A 16253-nucleotide genomic window follows, 5' to 3' on the forward strand; every position below is an offset into this window, starting at 1 on the left:
CAAAGTGCTCGAGTACTTAGGAATAGTGCTCTATCGCAGGGGTGGCCAGCGGTAGCTCTCCAGATGTTTTTTTTGCCTACAACTCCCATCAGCCCCAGCCAGCATGGCCAATGGATGGGGCTGATGGGAGCTGTAGGCAAAAAAACATCTGGAGAGCTACCGTTGGCCACTCCTGCTCTATCGTGTCAAGCGCTGACGTTTGCAAATTGCACAGCCCTGGAACCTGTGGGACGGGGAAATGTTCAGGCAGCCTTGAAGACGCTCGAAGCCCTGCCCAGACATCCCATGAAAGAAGAGAAGCACCCTTACAAAAAACTCCTCGCCTGGTTGCCTGAAGACAACTGCTGTTCGCCACAGGTGACCAGAATTATAAAGATCCACCTAGGCATGCCGGCCTCCAGGTGGGCACTGGGGGGCGGGCCTCCCGGAATTACTGCTCGTCTCCAGAGATCAGTTCCCCTGGAGAAAACGAATGCTTTGGGCTCTTTTTCTAGCAGGAGCTGCTCTGCATATTAGGCCACGCCTCCCTGATATAACCAATCCCCCTGGAGCTTACAGTAGGCCCTATACTAAGAGCCCGCTAAGCTCTTGGAGGATCGGCGACATCGGGGGGGGGGCCTGGCCTAATATGCAGAGGAGCTCCTGCTAGAAAAAGAGCCCTGCGGCGAGGTGGACTCCGTGGCATGGTTCCCCACAGAGGTCCCTGCCCTCCCTAGCTCCAATCCCAAAATCTCCAGAAGCCTCTCGACCTGGATTTGGCAACCGTATCCCACCTTCCCTCTTCGGTGGCTGCAGGGGTTTGACCTGGCGACCCTCGATCCCGTAGATTCATTCCACGACCTCCTCCTGGAGCGAGGAGGTTTCCTCTGAAGCGAGAGGGGTCAACAGAGCATCTAAGTGCCGTTTTACCCATTACACAGGTGAACGTTTAACAGCCATCCTGTGAAGGTGATCCGTTTAGAGCAGGCGGGGCTTTTTTTGTAGCAGGAGCTCCTCTGCATATTAGGCCACCCCCCCCCCCGATGTAGCCAATCCTCCTGGAGCTTACAGGGCTGTTAGTACAGGGCCTGCTGTAAGCTCCAGGAGGATTGGCTACATCAGGGGTGTGTGGCCTAATATGCAAAGGCACTTCTGCTAGAATTCCACCCCTGGGCCACACCTCTCTGATGTAGCCAATCCTCCTGGAGCTTACAGGGCTCTTAGTACAGGGCCTACTGTAAGCTCCAGGAGGATTGGCTACATCGGGGGGGGCGTGGCCTAATATGCAAAGGTGCTTCTGCTAGAATTCCACCCCTGGGCCACACCTCTCTGATGTAGCCAATCCTCCAGGAGCTTACAGGGCTCTTCGTACAGGGCCTACTGAAAGCTCCAGGAGGATTGGCTACATCAGGGGTGTGTGGCCTAATATGCAAAGGTGCTTCTGCTAGAATTCCACCCCTGGGCCACACCTCTCTGATGTAGCCAATCCTCCTGGAGCTTACAGGGCTCTTTGTACAGGGCCTACTGAAAGCTCCAGGAAGATTGGCTACATCGGGGGGGGGGGGTGTGGCCTAATACGATAACGATGATGATATTGGATTTATAGCCTGCCCTCCACTCTGAAACTCAGAGCGACTCACAATCTCCTTTATCATCCTCCCCCACAACAGACACCCTGCGAGATGGGTGGAGCTGAGAGAGTTCTCCCAGAAGCTTTCAAGGATAACTCTGCAAGAGCTAAGGCTGACCCAAGGCTGTTCCAGCAGCTGCAAGTGGAGGAGTGGGGAATCAAACCCAGTTCTCCCAGATAAGAGAGCTCTGGCTGACCCAAGGCCATTCCAGCAGGTGCAAGTGGAGGAGTGGGGAATCAAACCCGGTTCTCCCAGATAAGAGAGCTCTGGCTGACCCAAGGCCATTCCAGCAGCTGCAAGTGGAGGAGGGGGGAATCAAACCCGGTTCTCCCAGATAAGAGAGCTCTGGCTGACCCAAGGCCATTCCAGCAGCTGCAAGTGGAGGAGTGGGGAATCAAACCCGGTTCTCCCAGATAAGAGAGCTCTGGCTGACCCAAGGCCATTCCAGCAGGTGCAAGTGGAGGAGTGGGGAATCAAACCCGGTTCTCCCAGATAAGAGAGCTCTGGCTGACCCAAGGCCATTCCAGCAGGTGCAAGTGGAGGAGTGGGGAATCAAACCCGGTTCTCCCAGATAAGAGAGCTCTGGCTGACCCAAGGCCATTCCAGCAGGTGCAAGTGGAGGAGTGGGGAATCAAACCCGGTTCTCCCAGATAAGAGAGCTCTGGCTGACCCAAGGCCATTCCAGCAGCTGCAAGTGGAGGAGTGGGGAATCAAACCCGGTTCTCCCAGATAAGAGTCTGCACACTTAACCACTACACCAAACTGGTTCTCAGTTGGCAAAGGAGTTCCCACTACAAAAAAAGCCCTGAGACCAGCAGTGTCAAATAAGCAGCCAGGGGCCAAATCAGGTCCCCAGAGGGCTCCTGTCGGGTCTCCCAAACAACTGGCTTGTCATCTGCTTCCTTCTCTCTCTCCCTTGCTTCCTTCTGCCTCACAGCTTGCTTTGCCAGGCTTGCTCAATCGCACAGGAGCTACAGAGCAAAGCCTCTATTTTCTCCATTGGCTGAGGCTCCTCCCTTGAGGAGGGAAGGGGTAGCTTGCTTCAAAAAAAAAGGTCTGGCTCTTTCCATCATTCCCCAGGGGACCAGGAGGGGGAGGAGCCTCAGCCGATAAAGAAGAAGAGAGGCTTGGCTCACTAGCTCCACTGTGCAACTCAGAGGGCCTGGATTGCACAGGAGAGATACCAAGAAAGCACCTTTAAGACCAACAAGTGCTAAAGTTTTAAGCATGTTTTTTTAATGTTTTTTTTTTAAATCTCTATGGCCTTTATAAAGTCTGTATCTCTGCTACCTGGCATTGCATTTTACAACACACAAGGGCCAGGCCGGCGAGGTCTCATTTTTGTCAGATCCGGCCCTCGTAACAAATGAGTTTGATAACCCTGATTTAGAACATACCCTCGGGCAGTGAATTCAGGTTCACTGCCCTGCCGTCGCGCAATGGCCCCTTCCTGAAACTTGACACGGCACCCCTTTTTGCAAATCACAAAAAGAAAGCTGTCGCCTTAGTAAAGTCCGGACATCTGACGGGTTTGCGCTACGTGGACTGCTCTCCCATGGCCCAAGCTATAAAAGTTGTGCGGGCAGGGGTGGAATTCTCGCAGGAGCTCCTTTGCATGTTAGGCCACGCCCCCTGATGTAGCCAATCCTCCTGGAGCTTATAGTAGGCCCTCTACTAAGAGCCCTGTAAGCTCTTGGAGGATTGGCTACATCAGGGGTGTGTGGCCCAGGGGTGGAATTCTAGCAGAAGCTCCTTTGCATATTAGGCCACACACCCCTGATGTAGCCAATCCTCCTGGAGCTTACAGTGGGCCCTGTAAGAAGACCTCTGTAAGCTCTTGGAAGATTGGCTGCATCAGGGGTGTGTGGCCCAGGGGTGGAATTCTAGCAGAAGCTCCTTTGCATATTAGGCCACACACCCCTGATGTAGCCAATCCTCCTGGAGCTTACAGTGGGCCCTGTAAGAAGACCTCTGTAAGCTCTTGGAAGATTGGCTGCATCAGGGGTGTGTGGCCCAGGGGTGGAATTCTAGCAGAAGCTCCTTTGCATATTAGGCCACACACCCCTGATGTAGCCAATCCTCCTGGAGCTTACAGTGGGCCCTGTAAGAAGACCTCTGTAAGCTCTTGGAAGATTGGCTGCATCAGGGGTGTGTGGCCCACGAGTGGAATTCTAGCAGAAGCTCCTTTGCATATTAGGCCACACACCCCTGATGTAGTCAATCCTCATGGAGCTTACAGTAGGCCCTGTACTAAGTAGGTCCTTGATTTCCAGAAAGCTTTTGATAAAGTTCCTCATTAGTAAGCTCGAGAGTCATGGAGTAAAAGGACAGGTCCTCTTGTGGATCAAGAACTGGCTAATTAATAGGAAGCAGAGAGTGAGTATAAATGGGCAATTTTCACAGCGGAAGATGGCAGTGGGGTGCTGCAGGGCTCAGTACTGGGTCCCATGGAAAAAGTGCAGAAAAGAGCAACTAGAACGATTAAAGGGTTGGAAGCCTATGAAGAAAGGTTAAAACTTCTGAGGCTCTTTAGCTTGGAGAAACCTCGACTGCGGGGTGACACGATCGAGGTTTACAAGATTACGCACGAGATAGAGAAGGCAGAGAAAGAAGTACTTTTCTTCCTTTCTCACAATACAAGAACTCGTGGGCGTTCAATGAAATTGCTGAGCAGTCGGGTTAGAACGGATAAAAGGAAGTCCTTCTTCACCCAAAGGGTGATTAACACGTGGAATTCACTGCCACAGGAGGTGGTGGCGGCTACAAGAGGGGAATGGATAAGCATATGGAGCAGAGGTCCATCAGTGGCTATTAGCCACAGCTTATCGTTGGAACTCTCTGTCTGGGGCAGTGATGCTCTATATTCTTGTGCTTGGGGGGGGGGCAGTGGAAGGGCTTCTAGCCCCACTGATGGACCTCTTGATGGCACTTGGTTTTTTTTGGCCACTGTGTGACACAGAGCGTTGGACTGGATGGGCCATTGGCCTGATCCTACATGGCTTCTCTTATGTTCTTATGAGCCCTGTAAGCTCTTGCGGGATTGGCTACATCAGGGAGGTGCAGCCTAATATGCAAAGGAGCTCCTGCTAGAATTCCACCCGTGTGGGGGTGTACGTAAAAGTGCTTGCGGGAGTGTGTGTGTGTGTGTGTGTCGGTCTTTAGCCCCGAGCAACTGCGGGGGACGTTCTTTCATGCCGTTTAATTGCCTGCCACTGCGTGCGGAGATTCCTTTCCAAAGAGTAAGTTGAACCGACCTTCCTTGGGAAGCTTTATGTCACGGCTGAAACGTGTGGGGTTTTTTTCCCCCCTCCCTCTTTAATTCAGCTGCCAAGATCTGTTGGCAGCAGCTGCTGCAGAGGCTTCCCCGGAGACCCAACCTGACAAGAGGTGACTTGACCCTTCTTTGCATCCCACTAATAATGCAGCTTGCGAGGGGGGATTTTTTCCCTTTCATGTTCCTGAAAGAGCTCCTCCGTGCGTGAAGAACGGACGACAAATTGGCAAAGCGGAGGAGGGCGGCAAAATTGTCGAGATAAAGAGCTGCGGGCTTAATTAATTGTAAAGATTTTTTTTCCCCCCCTCTCTTCCTAAAACGTAAATCCCTTTTAATGAGAAGGGACGGGTGGAATCCCTCGGCTCTGTGATTCATAGGGTTGCCAAGCCCAATTCAAGAAATATCTGGGGACTCTGGGGGTGGAGCCAGGAGACACTGCGGGGGTGGAACCGGGAGCAAGGGTTGCCGACAGGCATAACTGAACTCTAAAGGGAGTTCTGGCCGTCACATTTAAAGGGACCGCAGTCCCTTTATTGGAAAGAATGAAGGATGAGGGGCATTTTCTATTGGGGCTCATAGAATGGGACCCCCTGGTCCAATCTTTTTGGAACTTGGAGGGTGTTTTGGGGAGAGGCACTGGATGCTATGCTGTGCCTCTGTCTCAAAAAACAGCGTCCCCCGGAGCCCCACGTACCTGCAGATCAATTCTGCATTATACCCTATGGAATTGGTCTCCATAGGGAATCATTCAAGATATTGGATTTATATCCCACCCTATACTCTGAATCTCAAGAGTCTCAGAGCGGTCGCAATCTCCTTTACTTCCTCCCTCCACAACAGACACCCTGTGAGGTGGGTGGGGTTTGAGTCCGCGCTTGTAACTGCTACACCAAACTGGCTCTCCAGCAGGTGGAACTGAATCCAGTAGCATCTAAGAAACCAACACTTTAAAGATGCTCCAAAGCTTCTAACCCCCCCCCTCCCCAAATCCTGTTGGTCTGTGAGATGCTTCTGGACTCATATCTAGCTGCAAACCTAGAGGGGGGGGGGGGTCATAGTTTTTTAAAGATGTGAAGGTGTTGTGATACTGTTGCCTTTGATGTTCCTTAGCTATCCTTTGGGACAAGATGGGCCTTTTTAGGGTGGAATTCTACTTCTCCAACAGAGATCAGTTTTCCTGGAGAAAAATGGCTGCTTTGGACTCTATGGCGTTGCTTGCTGCTGAGGCCCCTCCCTGGAGAGCCAGTTTGGTGTAGTGGTTGTGTGCGGACTCTTATCTGGGAGAACTGGGTTTGATTCCCCACTCCTCCATTTGCACCTGCTAGCTTGGCCTTGGGTCAGCCATAGCTCTGGCAGAGGTTGTCCTTGAAAGGGCAACTGTTGTGAGAGTCCTCTCAGCTCCACCCACCTCACAGGGTGTCTGTTGTGGGGAAGGAAGGTAGAGGAGATTGTAGGCCGTTCTGAGACTCCTTTCCCTCCGAAGAGTCTCAGAGCGGCTCACAATCTCCTTTACCTTCCTCCCCCACAACAGACACTCTGTGAGGTGGGTGGGGCTGGAGAGGGCTCTCATAGGAGTGGAGGGTGGGATATAAATCCAATATCTTCATCTACCTCACAGGGTGTCTGTTGTGGGGGAGGATGGTAAAGGAATTGTGAGCCGCTCTGAGACTCTTCGGAGTGGAGGGCGGGATATAAATCCAATATCTTCATCTACCTCACAGGGTGTCTTGTGGGGAGGATGGTAAAGGAAATTGTGAGCCACTCTGAGACTCTTCGGAGTGGAGGGCGGGATATAAATCCAATATCTTCATCTACCTCACAGGGTGTCTTGTGGGGGAGGATGGTAAAGGAAATTGTGAGCCACTCTGAGACTCTTCGGAGTGGAGGGCAGGATATAAATCCAATATCTTCATCTACCTCACAGGGTGTCTGTTGTGGGGGAGGATGGTAAAGGAGATTGTGAGCCGCTCTGAGACTCTTCGGAGTGGAGGGCGGGATATAAATCCAATATCTTCATCTACCTCACAGGGTGTCTGTTGTGGGGGAGGATGGTAAAGGAGATTGTGAGCCGCTCTGAGACTCTTCGGAGTGGAGGGCGGGATATAAATCCAATATCTTCATCTACCTCACAGGGTGTCTGTTGTGGGGGAGGATGGTAAAGGAGATTGTGAGCCGCTCTGAGACTCTTCGGAGTGGAGGGCGGGATATAAATCCAAAATCTTCATCTACCTCACAGGGTGTCTGTTGTGGGGGAGGATGGTAAAGGAGATTGTGAGCCGCTCTGAGACTCTTCGGAGTGGAGGGCGGGATATAAATCCAATATCTTCATCTACCTCACAGGGTGTCTGTTGTGGGGGAGGATGGTAAAGGAGATTGTGAGCCGCTCTGAGACTCTTCGGAGTGGAGGGCGGGATATAAATCCAATATCTTCATCTACCTCACAGGGTGTCTGTTGTGGGGGAGGAAGGGAAAGGAGATTGTGAGCCTCTCTGAGACTCTTCGGAGTGGAGGGCGGGATATAAATCCAATATCTTCATCCACCTCACAGGGTATCTATTGTGGGGGAGAAAGGGAAAGGAGATTGTGAGCCACTCTGAGACTCTTCGGAGTGGAGGGCGGGATATAAATCCAATCTCTTCTTCTTCATCTTCTTCCCTTTCTCAGGCTCCACCCCAACAATCTCCAGGTATCTCCCAACCCAGAGCTGGCAACCTTATTCATGGATGAAGCAACAAGTCTTTTAGTGCAGACTACAGAATCGATTAATCTGGAAGTGGCTGCTGTCCCCTGCCAGGCCACGCTGTCCGATCACAGATCGCCCTGCCTCCGTACCTCCTGCCTCCTCTGCAGGAAAAAAGCAGAGAGAGTTGCAGCCCCGGGGGCAGATAGTGTGAAATCTGACAGAAGCCCCGCAGAGAAGAGGAGAGTGGGTGCTGCGTAAGGCTAATGGTCTGTAGCTTTTAAAAAAAAAAAAAGGAGGGGGGGGGAAGACTCATGGGTATTCCCTGTCTTCTTTTTCGTCCTCAGCAAGCGCTATTATGAAGCTCTTTGTTTCCCGAACTATGATCCGGGGAGCATTACTGATGCTCCGTGCACATCCAGGTGATTTCCCTGCAAAGATACTAAAAAAGAAAAAAACAACCCAGGGGACAATGCTGAAGTTTCCATGGAAGCTGCTGAAGAGACAGACAACCCACATTTCCAAGCCTGAAAACCAGGGCTTTTTTTGGGAACAGGAATTCCTTTGCCTATTCGCCACGCCCACCTGATGTAGCCTATCCTTCAAGAGCTTACAGGGCTCTTCTTACAGGCCCTACTGTAAGCTCCAGGAGGATTGGCTACATGGGGGTGCGTGGCCTAATATGCGAAGGAGCTCCTGCTACCAAAAAATGCCCAGTGAAAACAGAAACTGCAAAGTGGCTCATCTCTTCAGCAGCACAAGCAGCAAAGATTTTAAAAATTCCACAGCATTCCCCCCGCCCCCAATTCTCCTTGTGTACATACAAGCTTGCTGGATAACCAAAGATCATCGCAAAGCCTTTCCAGCGTCATGACAGTCAAGAGGGAATTGTGGGGCTTCTCCTGCCCCACCCCCCGGTCCATGGCTCGCCCCTCTGTTGCAACCGCTCCTACCACTACAGAAGAAGGGAGGGGTTGCAACCAGCGTTCCCTCTAAGCTGAGTTAGTGTGAGCTAGCTCACAGTTTTTTAGCCTCCGGCTCACGCATTTTTGTCTTAGCTCAGAAAAAATGGCCCCAGAGGGAAGGGACGGTGGCTCAGTGGTAGAGCATCTGCTTGGTAAGCAGAAGGTCCCAGGTTCAATCCCTGGCATCTCCAACTCAAAAAGGGCCAGGCCAATAGGTGTGAAAAACCTCAGCTTGAGACCGTGGAGAGCAGGGTAGGGACCATGGCTCAGTGGCAGAGCATCTGCTTGGTAAGCAAAGGGTCCCAGGCTCAATCCCCGGCATCTCCAACTCAAAAGGGGCCAGGCAAGTAGGCATGAAAAACCTCAGCTTGAGACCCTGGAGAGCCGCTGCCAGTCTGAGTAGACAATACTGACTTTGATGGACCCAGGAGGGTCTGACTCAGTAGAAGGCAGTTTCACATGTTCAGAACAAACTAATTGATGCAGTAACTCACAGCTTTCATGCCAGCAGCTCACCAAGTTAGAATTTTTGCTCGCAAGACTCCACACCTTAGGGTCCTCCTATTTCCCCACTGACCTCTGTACCCCCGGTGCTCGGAGCAGGATCTGCCATGACTCCTCTGGGCCCTCTTTCAATATCCAGTGGGAGGCCGTACCTCCTAGCCGCGTCCCGCCCACCCACATGATCTGGGAGTGTTGGAGACCGGAGGAGATCACGAATTGATCTGGGCACCTTCCACGCAGAGATGCCCGCCACAAACGACCAGGATGCCCATGGCTGGCGCAGCCCAGCTTAACAACTCTTTGAAATGCTTATGACTATTTGCAACTGCCCGGCATTGAGTTTAAAAGGGGGAGGGGGGGAAATAACAGGGACAAATGATCCAACAGCAACTTCTTTGCGAAGCCAATGACTGCGCGGCTGTGCTCCGTCTTGTGCAAAAAAGACCACACGAACGGGGGGGCTCACAAGGAGCAGAAGACGTTGCTGGTGGACTGTGCTCAATATCATCGTTAGGTTGGCTTGTTTCTCTGCGTAGAAAAGGCCAATTCCTCGAACTGTCCCTCGGCCGATTAAAAATGTGCTTCCATTTCAAGGGCGGGGAGGAAATAAAGCTATTGTTCCATTAGGAGGGGAGAAAAATCTGATATCGTTTTCCATTGGAGAAAAGGGATCCCGGACATTACGGCTAACTGCCTGCACTGCTAAAATGCTCGTACAAAACCCAAACGAAATCCAGCAAACTCCCTTTCTCTCTCTTTCTCTCCCCCACTCCTTTCTCTTTTCCCTTGTGCTTTGACCCCTTCCCATAAGTGCAGATTGCTCTCAACTTGTGGTTAGTGGTTGGCCCCAATACACATTGGGCTGGTCAGGGGTGGCCAACAGTAGCTCTCCAGATGTTTTTTTTTGCCTACAACTCCCATCAACCCCAGCCAGCATGGCCAATGGCTGGGGCTGATGGGAGTTGTAGGCAAAAAAACAAAAAATCTGGAGAGCTACCGTTGGCCACCCCTGCTCTAGATCTCTTCCAATATGGGCAGTGCTTTCCTCTACTGCAAAGAGGTGGCAAAAGAAGAGAGTGCCAGCGGGCCTGGAAAAGATCCGTGGCATCTAACCCACCACTTTTTCAACATTCGTGGTATACCGAAAGCCTGGAAGAAGAAAAAAAACCCCAACTGACTTCCAATGGTGGCCCAGAGGCGATTCTTGGTAGCCACAGGTGACCACCAGTCTAAGGGCCACTTAGAAACTTGAATTCTTTGTATCTCCTCTGACAATGGAAACCAACAAACAAAAAAAGTACATGCCAACCAGTGTTCCCTTTAAGCTGAGTAAGCCTGAGCTAGCTCACAGACTTTTAGCCTCCAGCTCACACATTTCTGTCCTAGCTCAGGAAGGATGACCCCCAGAGCACAACAATTGATGCAGTAGCTCACCACTTTAATGCCGGTAGGTGACAAGGGTAGAATTTTTGCTCACAAGACTCTGCAGCTTAGAGGGAACACTGACGCCAACCACGGACATGGAATTGCACGAACTGTATGGACACTGTGAACATTCAGCCTATTCATCACCTTCTACTACACACAGAAACTCAGGTTCTACACAAACCTCATACATCACGTGGATATTATAGGACATTCTTTCTGTAGTGGCATTTCATGAATGCTTGAGGTGCAGGACCTGGTCGGTTTTGCTCAGGTGGATGAGGGGGGGAGCTGTAATTAATTTAATATGTATGGCTTCTTCCAAGGCATTCTGGGAACTGTGCTTTTGTAAGGGTTTATGGGAAAGTCATAGGACCTTAAGAGCACTTCAGCTCCCAAGATTCCCTGGGAGGCAGCCAGGAGTTAAATGAATTTAAATTTAATTTAAGTAAACGCCTAAGGCAGGGGTGGCCAACGGTAGCTCTCCTGATGGTTTTTTTTGCCTACAACTCCCATCAGCCTCAGCCAGCATGGCCAATGGCTTGGGCTGATGAGAGTTGTAGGCAAAAAAAAAAAAACACCTGGAGAGCTACTATTGGCCACCCCTGGCCTAAGGGGTTTGTCATTTTTTAAAGGTCTGGAGGCCTCAGGATCACTTCCTGCCTTAGGTTTGTTGTTGTCAGTGGAGAGGAAAAAGAAGACTGCAGATTTATACCCAGCCCTTCTCTCTGAATCGGAGACTCAGTGCGGCTTGCAATCTCCCTTATCTCCTTCCCCCACAACAGACGCCCTGTGAGGTGGGTGGTGCTGAGAGGGCTCTCACAGCAGCCGCCCTTTCAAGGACAACTCCTGCAAGAGCTATGGCTGACCACAGAGATCGGGACCACGGAGGTGTAGAAGCTGAAGAAAAACGACAAACTCGCTCCATGTGAAAAACAATTCTCTGTATAGTCCAAAAAATAACAATTTCTGTGTCTCAAATAACAATACAATGGTACAGTAAGAAAACCATCCACGACACAGCTACTGTCCCGAAACCTTATAACTTTCAAACTGTAGTCCAACAATAAAATTTCAATCAAATGCTGACAGATTGAAATTGGCAGCGGCGTTCCAGAAAAACAAAATCAAATCTTGAGAAGGCAGGAAATGAATGAATGGCACTTCAACCCTACCGAACCTATGAATATTAGGGGGACGGTGGCTCAGTGGTAGAGCATCTGCTTGGTAAGCAGAAGGTCCCAAGTTCAATCCCCGGCATCTCCAACTGAAAAGGGTCCAGGCAAGTAGGTGTGAATAACCTCAGCTTGAGACCCTGGAGAGCCACTGCCAGTCTGAGTAGACAGTGCTGACTTTGATGGACCGAGGGTCTGATTCAGTATAAGGCAGCTTCATATGTTCATATATATGTTCATATATATGAACGACGGTCCCAAGAAGAAAGATAAACTAAATTGGACTGGTTCTTTTATCGCTGGACTACAGTTTGAAGGTTATAACGTTTTGGGACAGTAGCTGTGTCGAGCATGGGATGGTTTTCTTACTGTAAAAAAAGGTAAAGGTAGTCCCCCTGTGCAAGCACCAGTCATTTCTGACTCTGGGGTGATGTTGCTTTCACGTTTTCACGGCAGACTTTTTACGGGATGGTTTGCCACTGCCTTCCCCAGTCCTCTACACTTTCCCCCCAGCAAGCTGGGGACTCCTTTGACTGACCTCGGAAGGATGGAAGGCTGAGTCAACCTGGAGCCGGCTACCTGAACCCAGCTTCCGCTGGAATTGAACTCAGGTCATGAACAGAGGGCTCCGACTGCAGTGCTGCAGCTTTACCACTCTGCACCACGGGGCTCTTCTTTCTTACTGTACCATTGTGTTGTTATTTGAGACGTAGAAATTGTATTTTGTGGACTATACAGAGAATTATTTTCCACACGGAGCAAATTTGTTGTTTTCCTTAGGTTTGTTGTTGGTGGGCCCGCATCCTTCATAAAAGCTTTCGTCCGCCACACAGCGGGATTCTTTTCTTGCAGAATAAAGGTTCAGCCTCGCCATCATATATCATCGCACAGCAGTTTAACAATTAAGATGGAGAGCACCTTCACATCACACGAAATGGTCCACGGGGCACGCAAGATTTGTGCTCTGCTCGATAAATTGCCTGCAAGCTATTCAGCTCACCTCCCCACATTACGGGACGCTGCACTACTGTTGTGCTATAGCAGTCATTCACCACTGGATTTTTCCTGTGCAGAGAACACAACCAGCACAAAACACAACTATTGTACTGCTAGAGATGCGAAGGCCCCAGAAAAGATGCAGAAAAAAAAAAAATTAGGGGAGAGTGTTGTTGTCTGGGTTAAGGATTACTTGTCAGTTTCTGATGGGAAAAAAATAGATTTTGGGGAGCACTGAAGAAAACGATTATAAATAGATTCCCCCCCCCCCTTTGGGATGAGTGAAATGTTCTTACAAGGTTTTCGTCACTTACAACGCACGGGATGAAAAAATTTATGCAAGAATGTGCCGCTCTCTCCGTTACAGGATATACTTGCAGTTTTGGTTGTGGAAAATGTAAAAAGTTATATTTTTTAATTCCATAAATATGCCAATTAGTAGAATTTTAAATGTAACTAAGTTGCACATGATTCGCGTTATGATGTAAAGCAGCAAAATAAGTTTTATTTCAATTTGCCCCCCCCCCCAAATGTCTGCTACCTTCCCACCCCCTCAATTTTTCCCTCCACGGTTTCAAAATTTCTAGAAATTTTACATCTCTAGATAGTGCAGTATCTCACAGTTGCAACCTTATGTCACGAGCACGCCTGCTTGAAATAGGTAGTGGCAGGGGTTTTTTCGGTAGTAGGAGCTCCTTTGCATATTAGGCCACACCTCCCCCCCCCGATGTAGCCAATCCTCCTGGAGCTTACAGTAGGCCCTGTTCTAAGAGCCCTGTAAGCTCTTGGGGGATTGGCTACATCAGGGGGGCGTGGCCTAAGGAGTTTCTGCTAAAAAGCCCTGGTTGATGGCAATTATAAGGGTTGCAGGGAGAGAGAAGGGCCCCAAGCTGGAAGCAAACCGAACCCTTTTCCCGGCCCCTCGTCTGGAAAACTGGTGCTGGATACAGAATAGTGTTCCCTCTAAGCTGAGATAGTGTGAGCTAGCTCACAGGTTTTTAGCCTCCAGCGCACACTTTTTTGCCTTAGCTCAGGAAAAATGGCCCCAGAGCACACTAATTTATGCAGTAGCTCACAACTTTCACACAGCTCAGGAAAAATGGCCCCAGAGCACACTAATTTATGCCAATAGCTCCCAAAGTAGAATTTTTGCTCACGAGACTCTGCGGCTTAGAGGGAACATTGGTGCTGAACCAAATGGCCTGTTTGCATGCATGTCTGCCCCTGTTTTGTGCAGAAAGGACGTTGCCATGTGGAGGAGCGCTCAAACGATCCCTATGAGCGAACTAAAATGGTACAGCCCAGACACCAGCTGACTGTCTCCGCGAAAGATGACTCTCGCTCGTTTTGGTGCTTTACAACATAATGAGAAGAACTTCTGGGAAAGGCAGCAACGTATTCTCTTGGGACAATCCCATACAAACATCAGGAAATGGGCTACGTGAGCTGGATGGCCCATAACTGGCCTGACAGCTAATTCTAGTTGCCCTGTGATGAGTGAAAGGCTCGCATAGACAAAAGACGGTGGCAGGGTGGATTGTGGGGGGTCAGAGGTGCTGAAAGATTTCATGTGCCAGAAGAGGAGACCCGAAAATAAACAGTATGGCCAAGACACAGTGCTTTTTTTGTAGCAGGAACTCCCTGGCATATTAGGCCACACACCCCTGAAGTAGCCAATCCTCCAAGAGCTTACAGAGCTCTTCTTACAGGACCTACTTTAAGCTCCAGGAGGATTGGCTACATCGGGGAGGGGTGGTGGTGGTGGCGTAATATGCAGAGGAATTCCTGCTGCAAAAAAGCCCTGTAATGTGCTTCTGTAGAAATTAACCTGGATTAACGAATGAATGAACTAAACCTACTGAGTCTCTTTCTCTTTCTATGTTCCCAAGGCATTTGGAACCTACTAACTATTACCTTTCGGAGCTTTCTTAAGTGCTTTTGTGGTTCCCACAATTTTTAAAAAATCGATTTCCTGTAAAAAGCAAAAAAAAAAACCAACCCCAAAACCCTCCCTGAGCAGAGCTGCTTCCAAAACATCTCTGCCACCAAAAGCTCCCCGGGTTTCAGTTTCCTGAAATGAAAATTTAATTTCCTAGATGGGTGACAACCCCTTTCCCATCTACGGAAAACACTTGAAGGACACACAAGCTTCGAAATCAAATCAAAATCCGAAAACAAAAAATGAACGACGAGAATTCAGAAAACGGTCATCGCCGAACAATCTCGGAATTGAACGAACCGAAGGAAAAAAACAACACGTTTCCTATGGAAATTATAAAAGAAAAAACGGGGTTTGAAACCACTACCACGAACGATACAATTTCATTCATAGACCTCCCACCAGCTCTATTTCCGGATGGAAAGGCAATCCACAAATTAAAAGAGAACAAAGAGTTTGCACCTGGGCTCCCATATTGCACTTCTGCTCTCCCGTCGGCTCTCCTTCGGCCCCGGCAGCTCCCTCCTTACTCAAACGGCATCAGTTTCCCACCTCAAAGCGGGAGAGAAACGATGAAAAGGAGCGTCTCGCCAGCAGCCGTCAGCGTCTTACACATCCGTGGATGCGGCGTGCGATCCACACGTGTCCGTGAGTGCAAATGTATATACAACCCATCGTGGGGAGAGGGGACGTCGATGGAAGAACCGAATCGACCATCCTGTGTGTGTGTGTGTGTTTCCTTTTCCGCTTCCAGTGTGAAACAAGTGTCCATTGTTATACCTTAAAGTGGTTTTTTTCCATTGAAAAAAAAAGGGACGAGCGGAGGGCGAACCGGGAGTGGCCCTCGCCCCGATACCCTGGGCTGTAAACGACCATCGGAGACGGAGAGGAGTCGTTCCTTATTTCTCGGGCATCTTGCTGGCTCCCCCCTTCTTGCTGTGGGGAACTTTGCAGCTGGGCTCTCTCCCATCGGGGCTGCAGTCTGCCGTCTCCCACGACCCTGCCGTTTTCTTATGGTTAGTCTTTTCCGCTGTGCTCTCTTTGCCTTTGGGGGAACTTTCCGGGGGTCTTTCCTTCGGCTTTCGGCCCCTTTTCTTCCCGTCCGTGGGGTTTTTTTGCTCCTCGCCGTTGGGGACGGTCTGCTCTTTGCTCTTCTTCTTCGGGGGAGTCTCTGTAGAGGTTCGGAACCAGTTCTGCATTCCGAGGGGGGAGGAGGAAAAGGAAAGAGATACCTGAGTTACTGCATCTCGGGAGCCTGTAACTCAGAGCTTTTTCCCCAGCAGGAACTCCTTTGCATATCAGGCCACGCACCCCTAATGTAGCCAATCCTCCAAGACCTTACAGGGCTCTTAGTACAGGACCTACTATAAGCTCTTGGAGGATTGCTACATCAGAGAGGCGTGGCCCAGGGGTGGAATTCTAGCAGAAGCGCCTTTGCATTTAGGCCACACACCCCTGATGTAGCCAATCCTCCTGGAGCTTTCAGCAGGCCCTGTACTAAAAGCCCTGCAAGCTCCAGGATTGGCTACATCAGAGAGGCGTGGCCCAGGGGTGGAATTCTAGCAGAAGCGCCTTTGCATATTAGGCCACACACCCCTGATGTAGCCAATCCTCCTGGAGCTTTCAGCAGGCCCTGTACTAAAAGCCCTGCAAGCTCCAGGACTGGCTACATCAGAGAGGCATGA

At 50.2% G+C, this 16253-nt stretch overlaps 1 protein-coding gene across 1 annotated transcript in view; it reads right to left on the reverse strand.

Moving 5' to 3' along the window:
* Window positions 1–15463: 15463 nt before the first annotated feature.
* The window catches only part of ZNF512B (zinc finger protein 512B), a 63888-nt gene continuing 63098 nt past the window's right edge, over window positions 15464–16253 (reverse strand). The window contains 1 exon segment of the mRNA XM_060230602.1: window positions 15464–15761. Within this exon segment, the coding sequence (XP_060086585.1) occupies window positions 15468–15761 (294 nt within the window). The 3' untranslated portion in view covers window positions 15464–15467.

This window comes from Heteronotia binoei, chromosome 2, assembly GCF_032191835.1.
Source record: "Heteronotia binoei isolate CCM8104 ecotype False Entrance Well chromosome 2, APGP_CSIRO_Hbin_v1, whole genome shotgun sequence".
In the NCBI taxonomy this organism is placed as follows: Eukaryota; Metazoa; Chordata; class Lepidosauria; order Squamata; family Gekkonidae; genus Heteronotia; species Heteronotia binoei.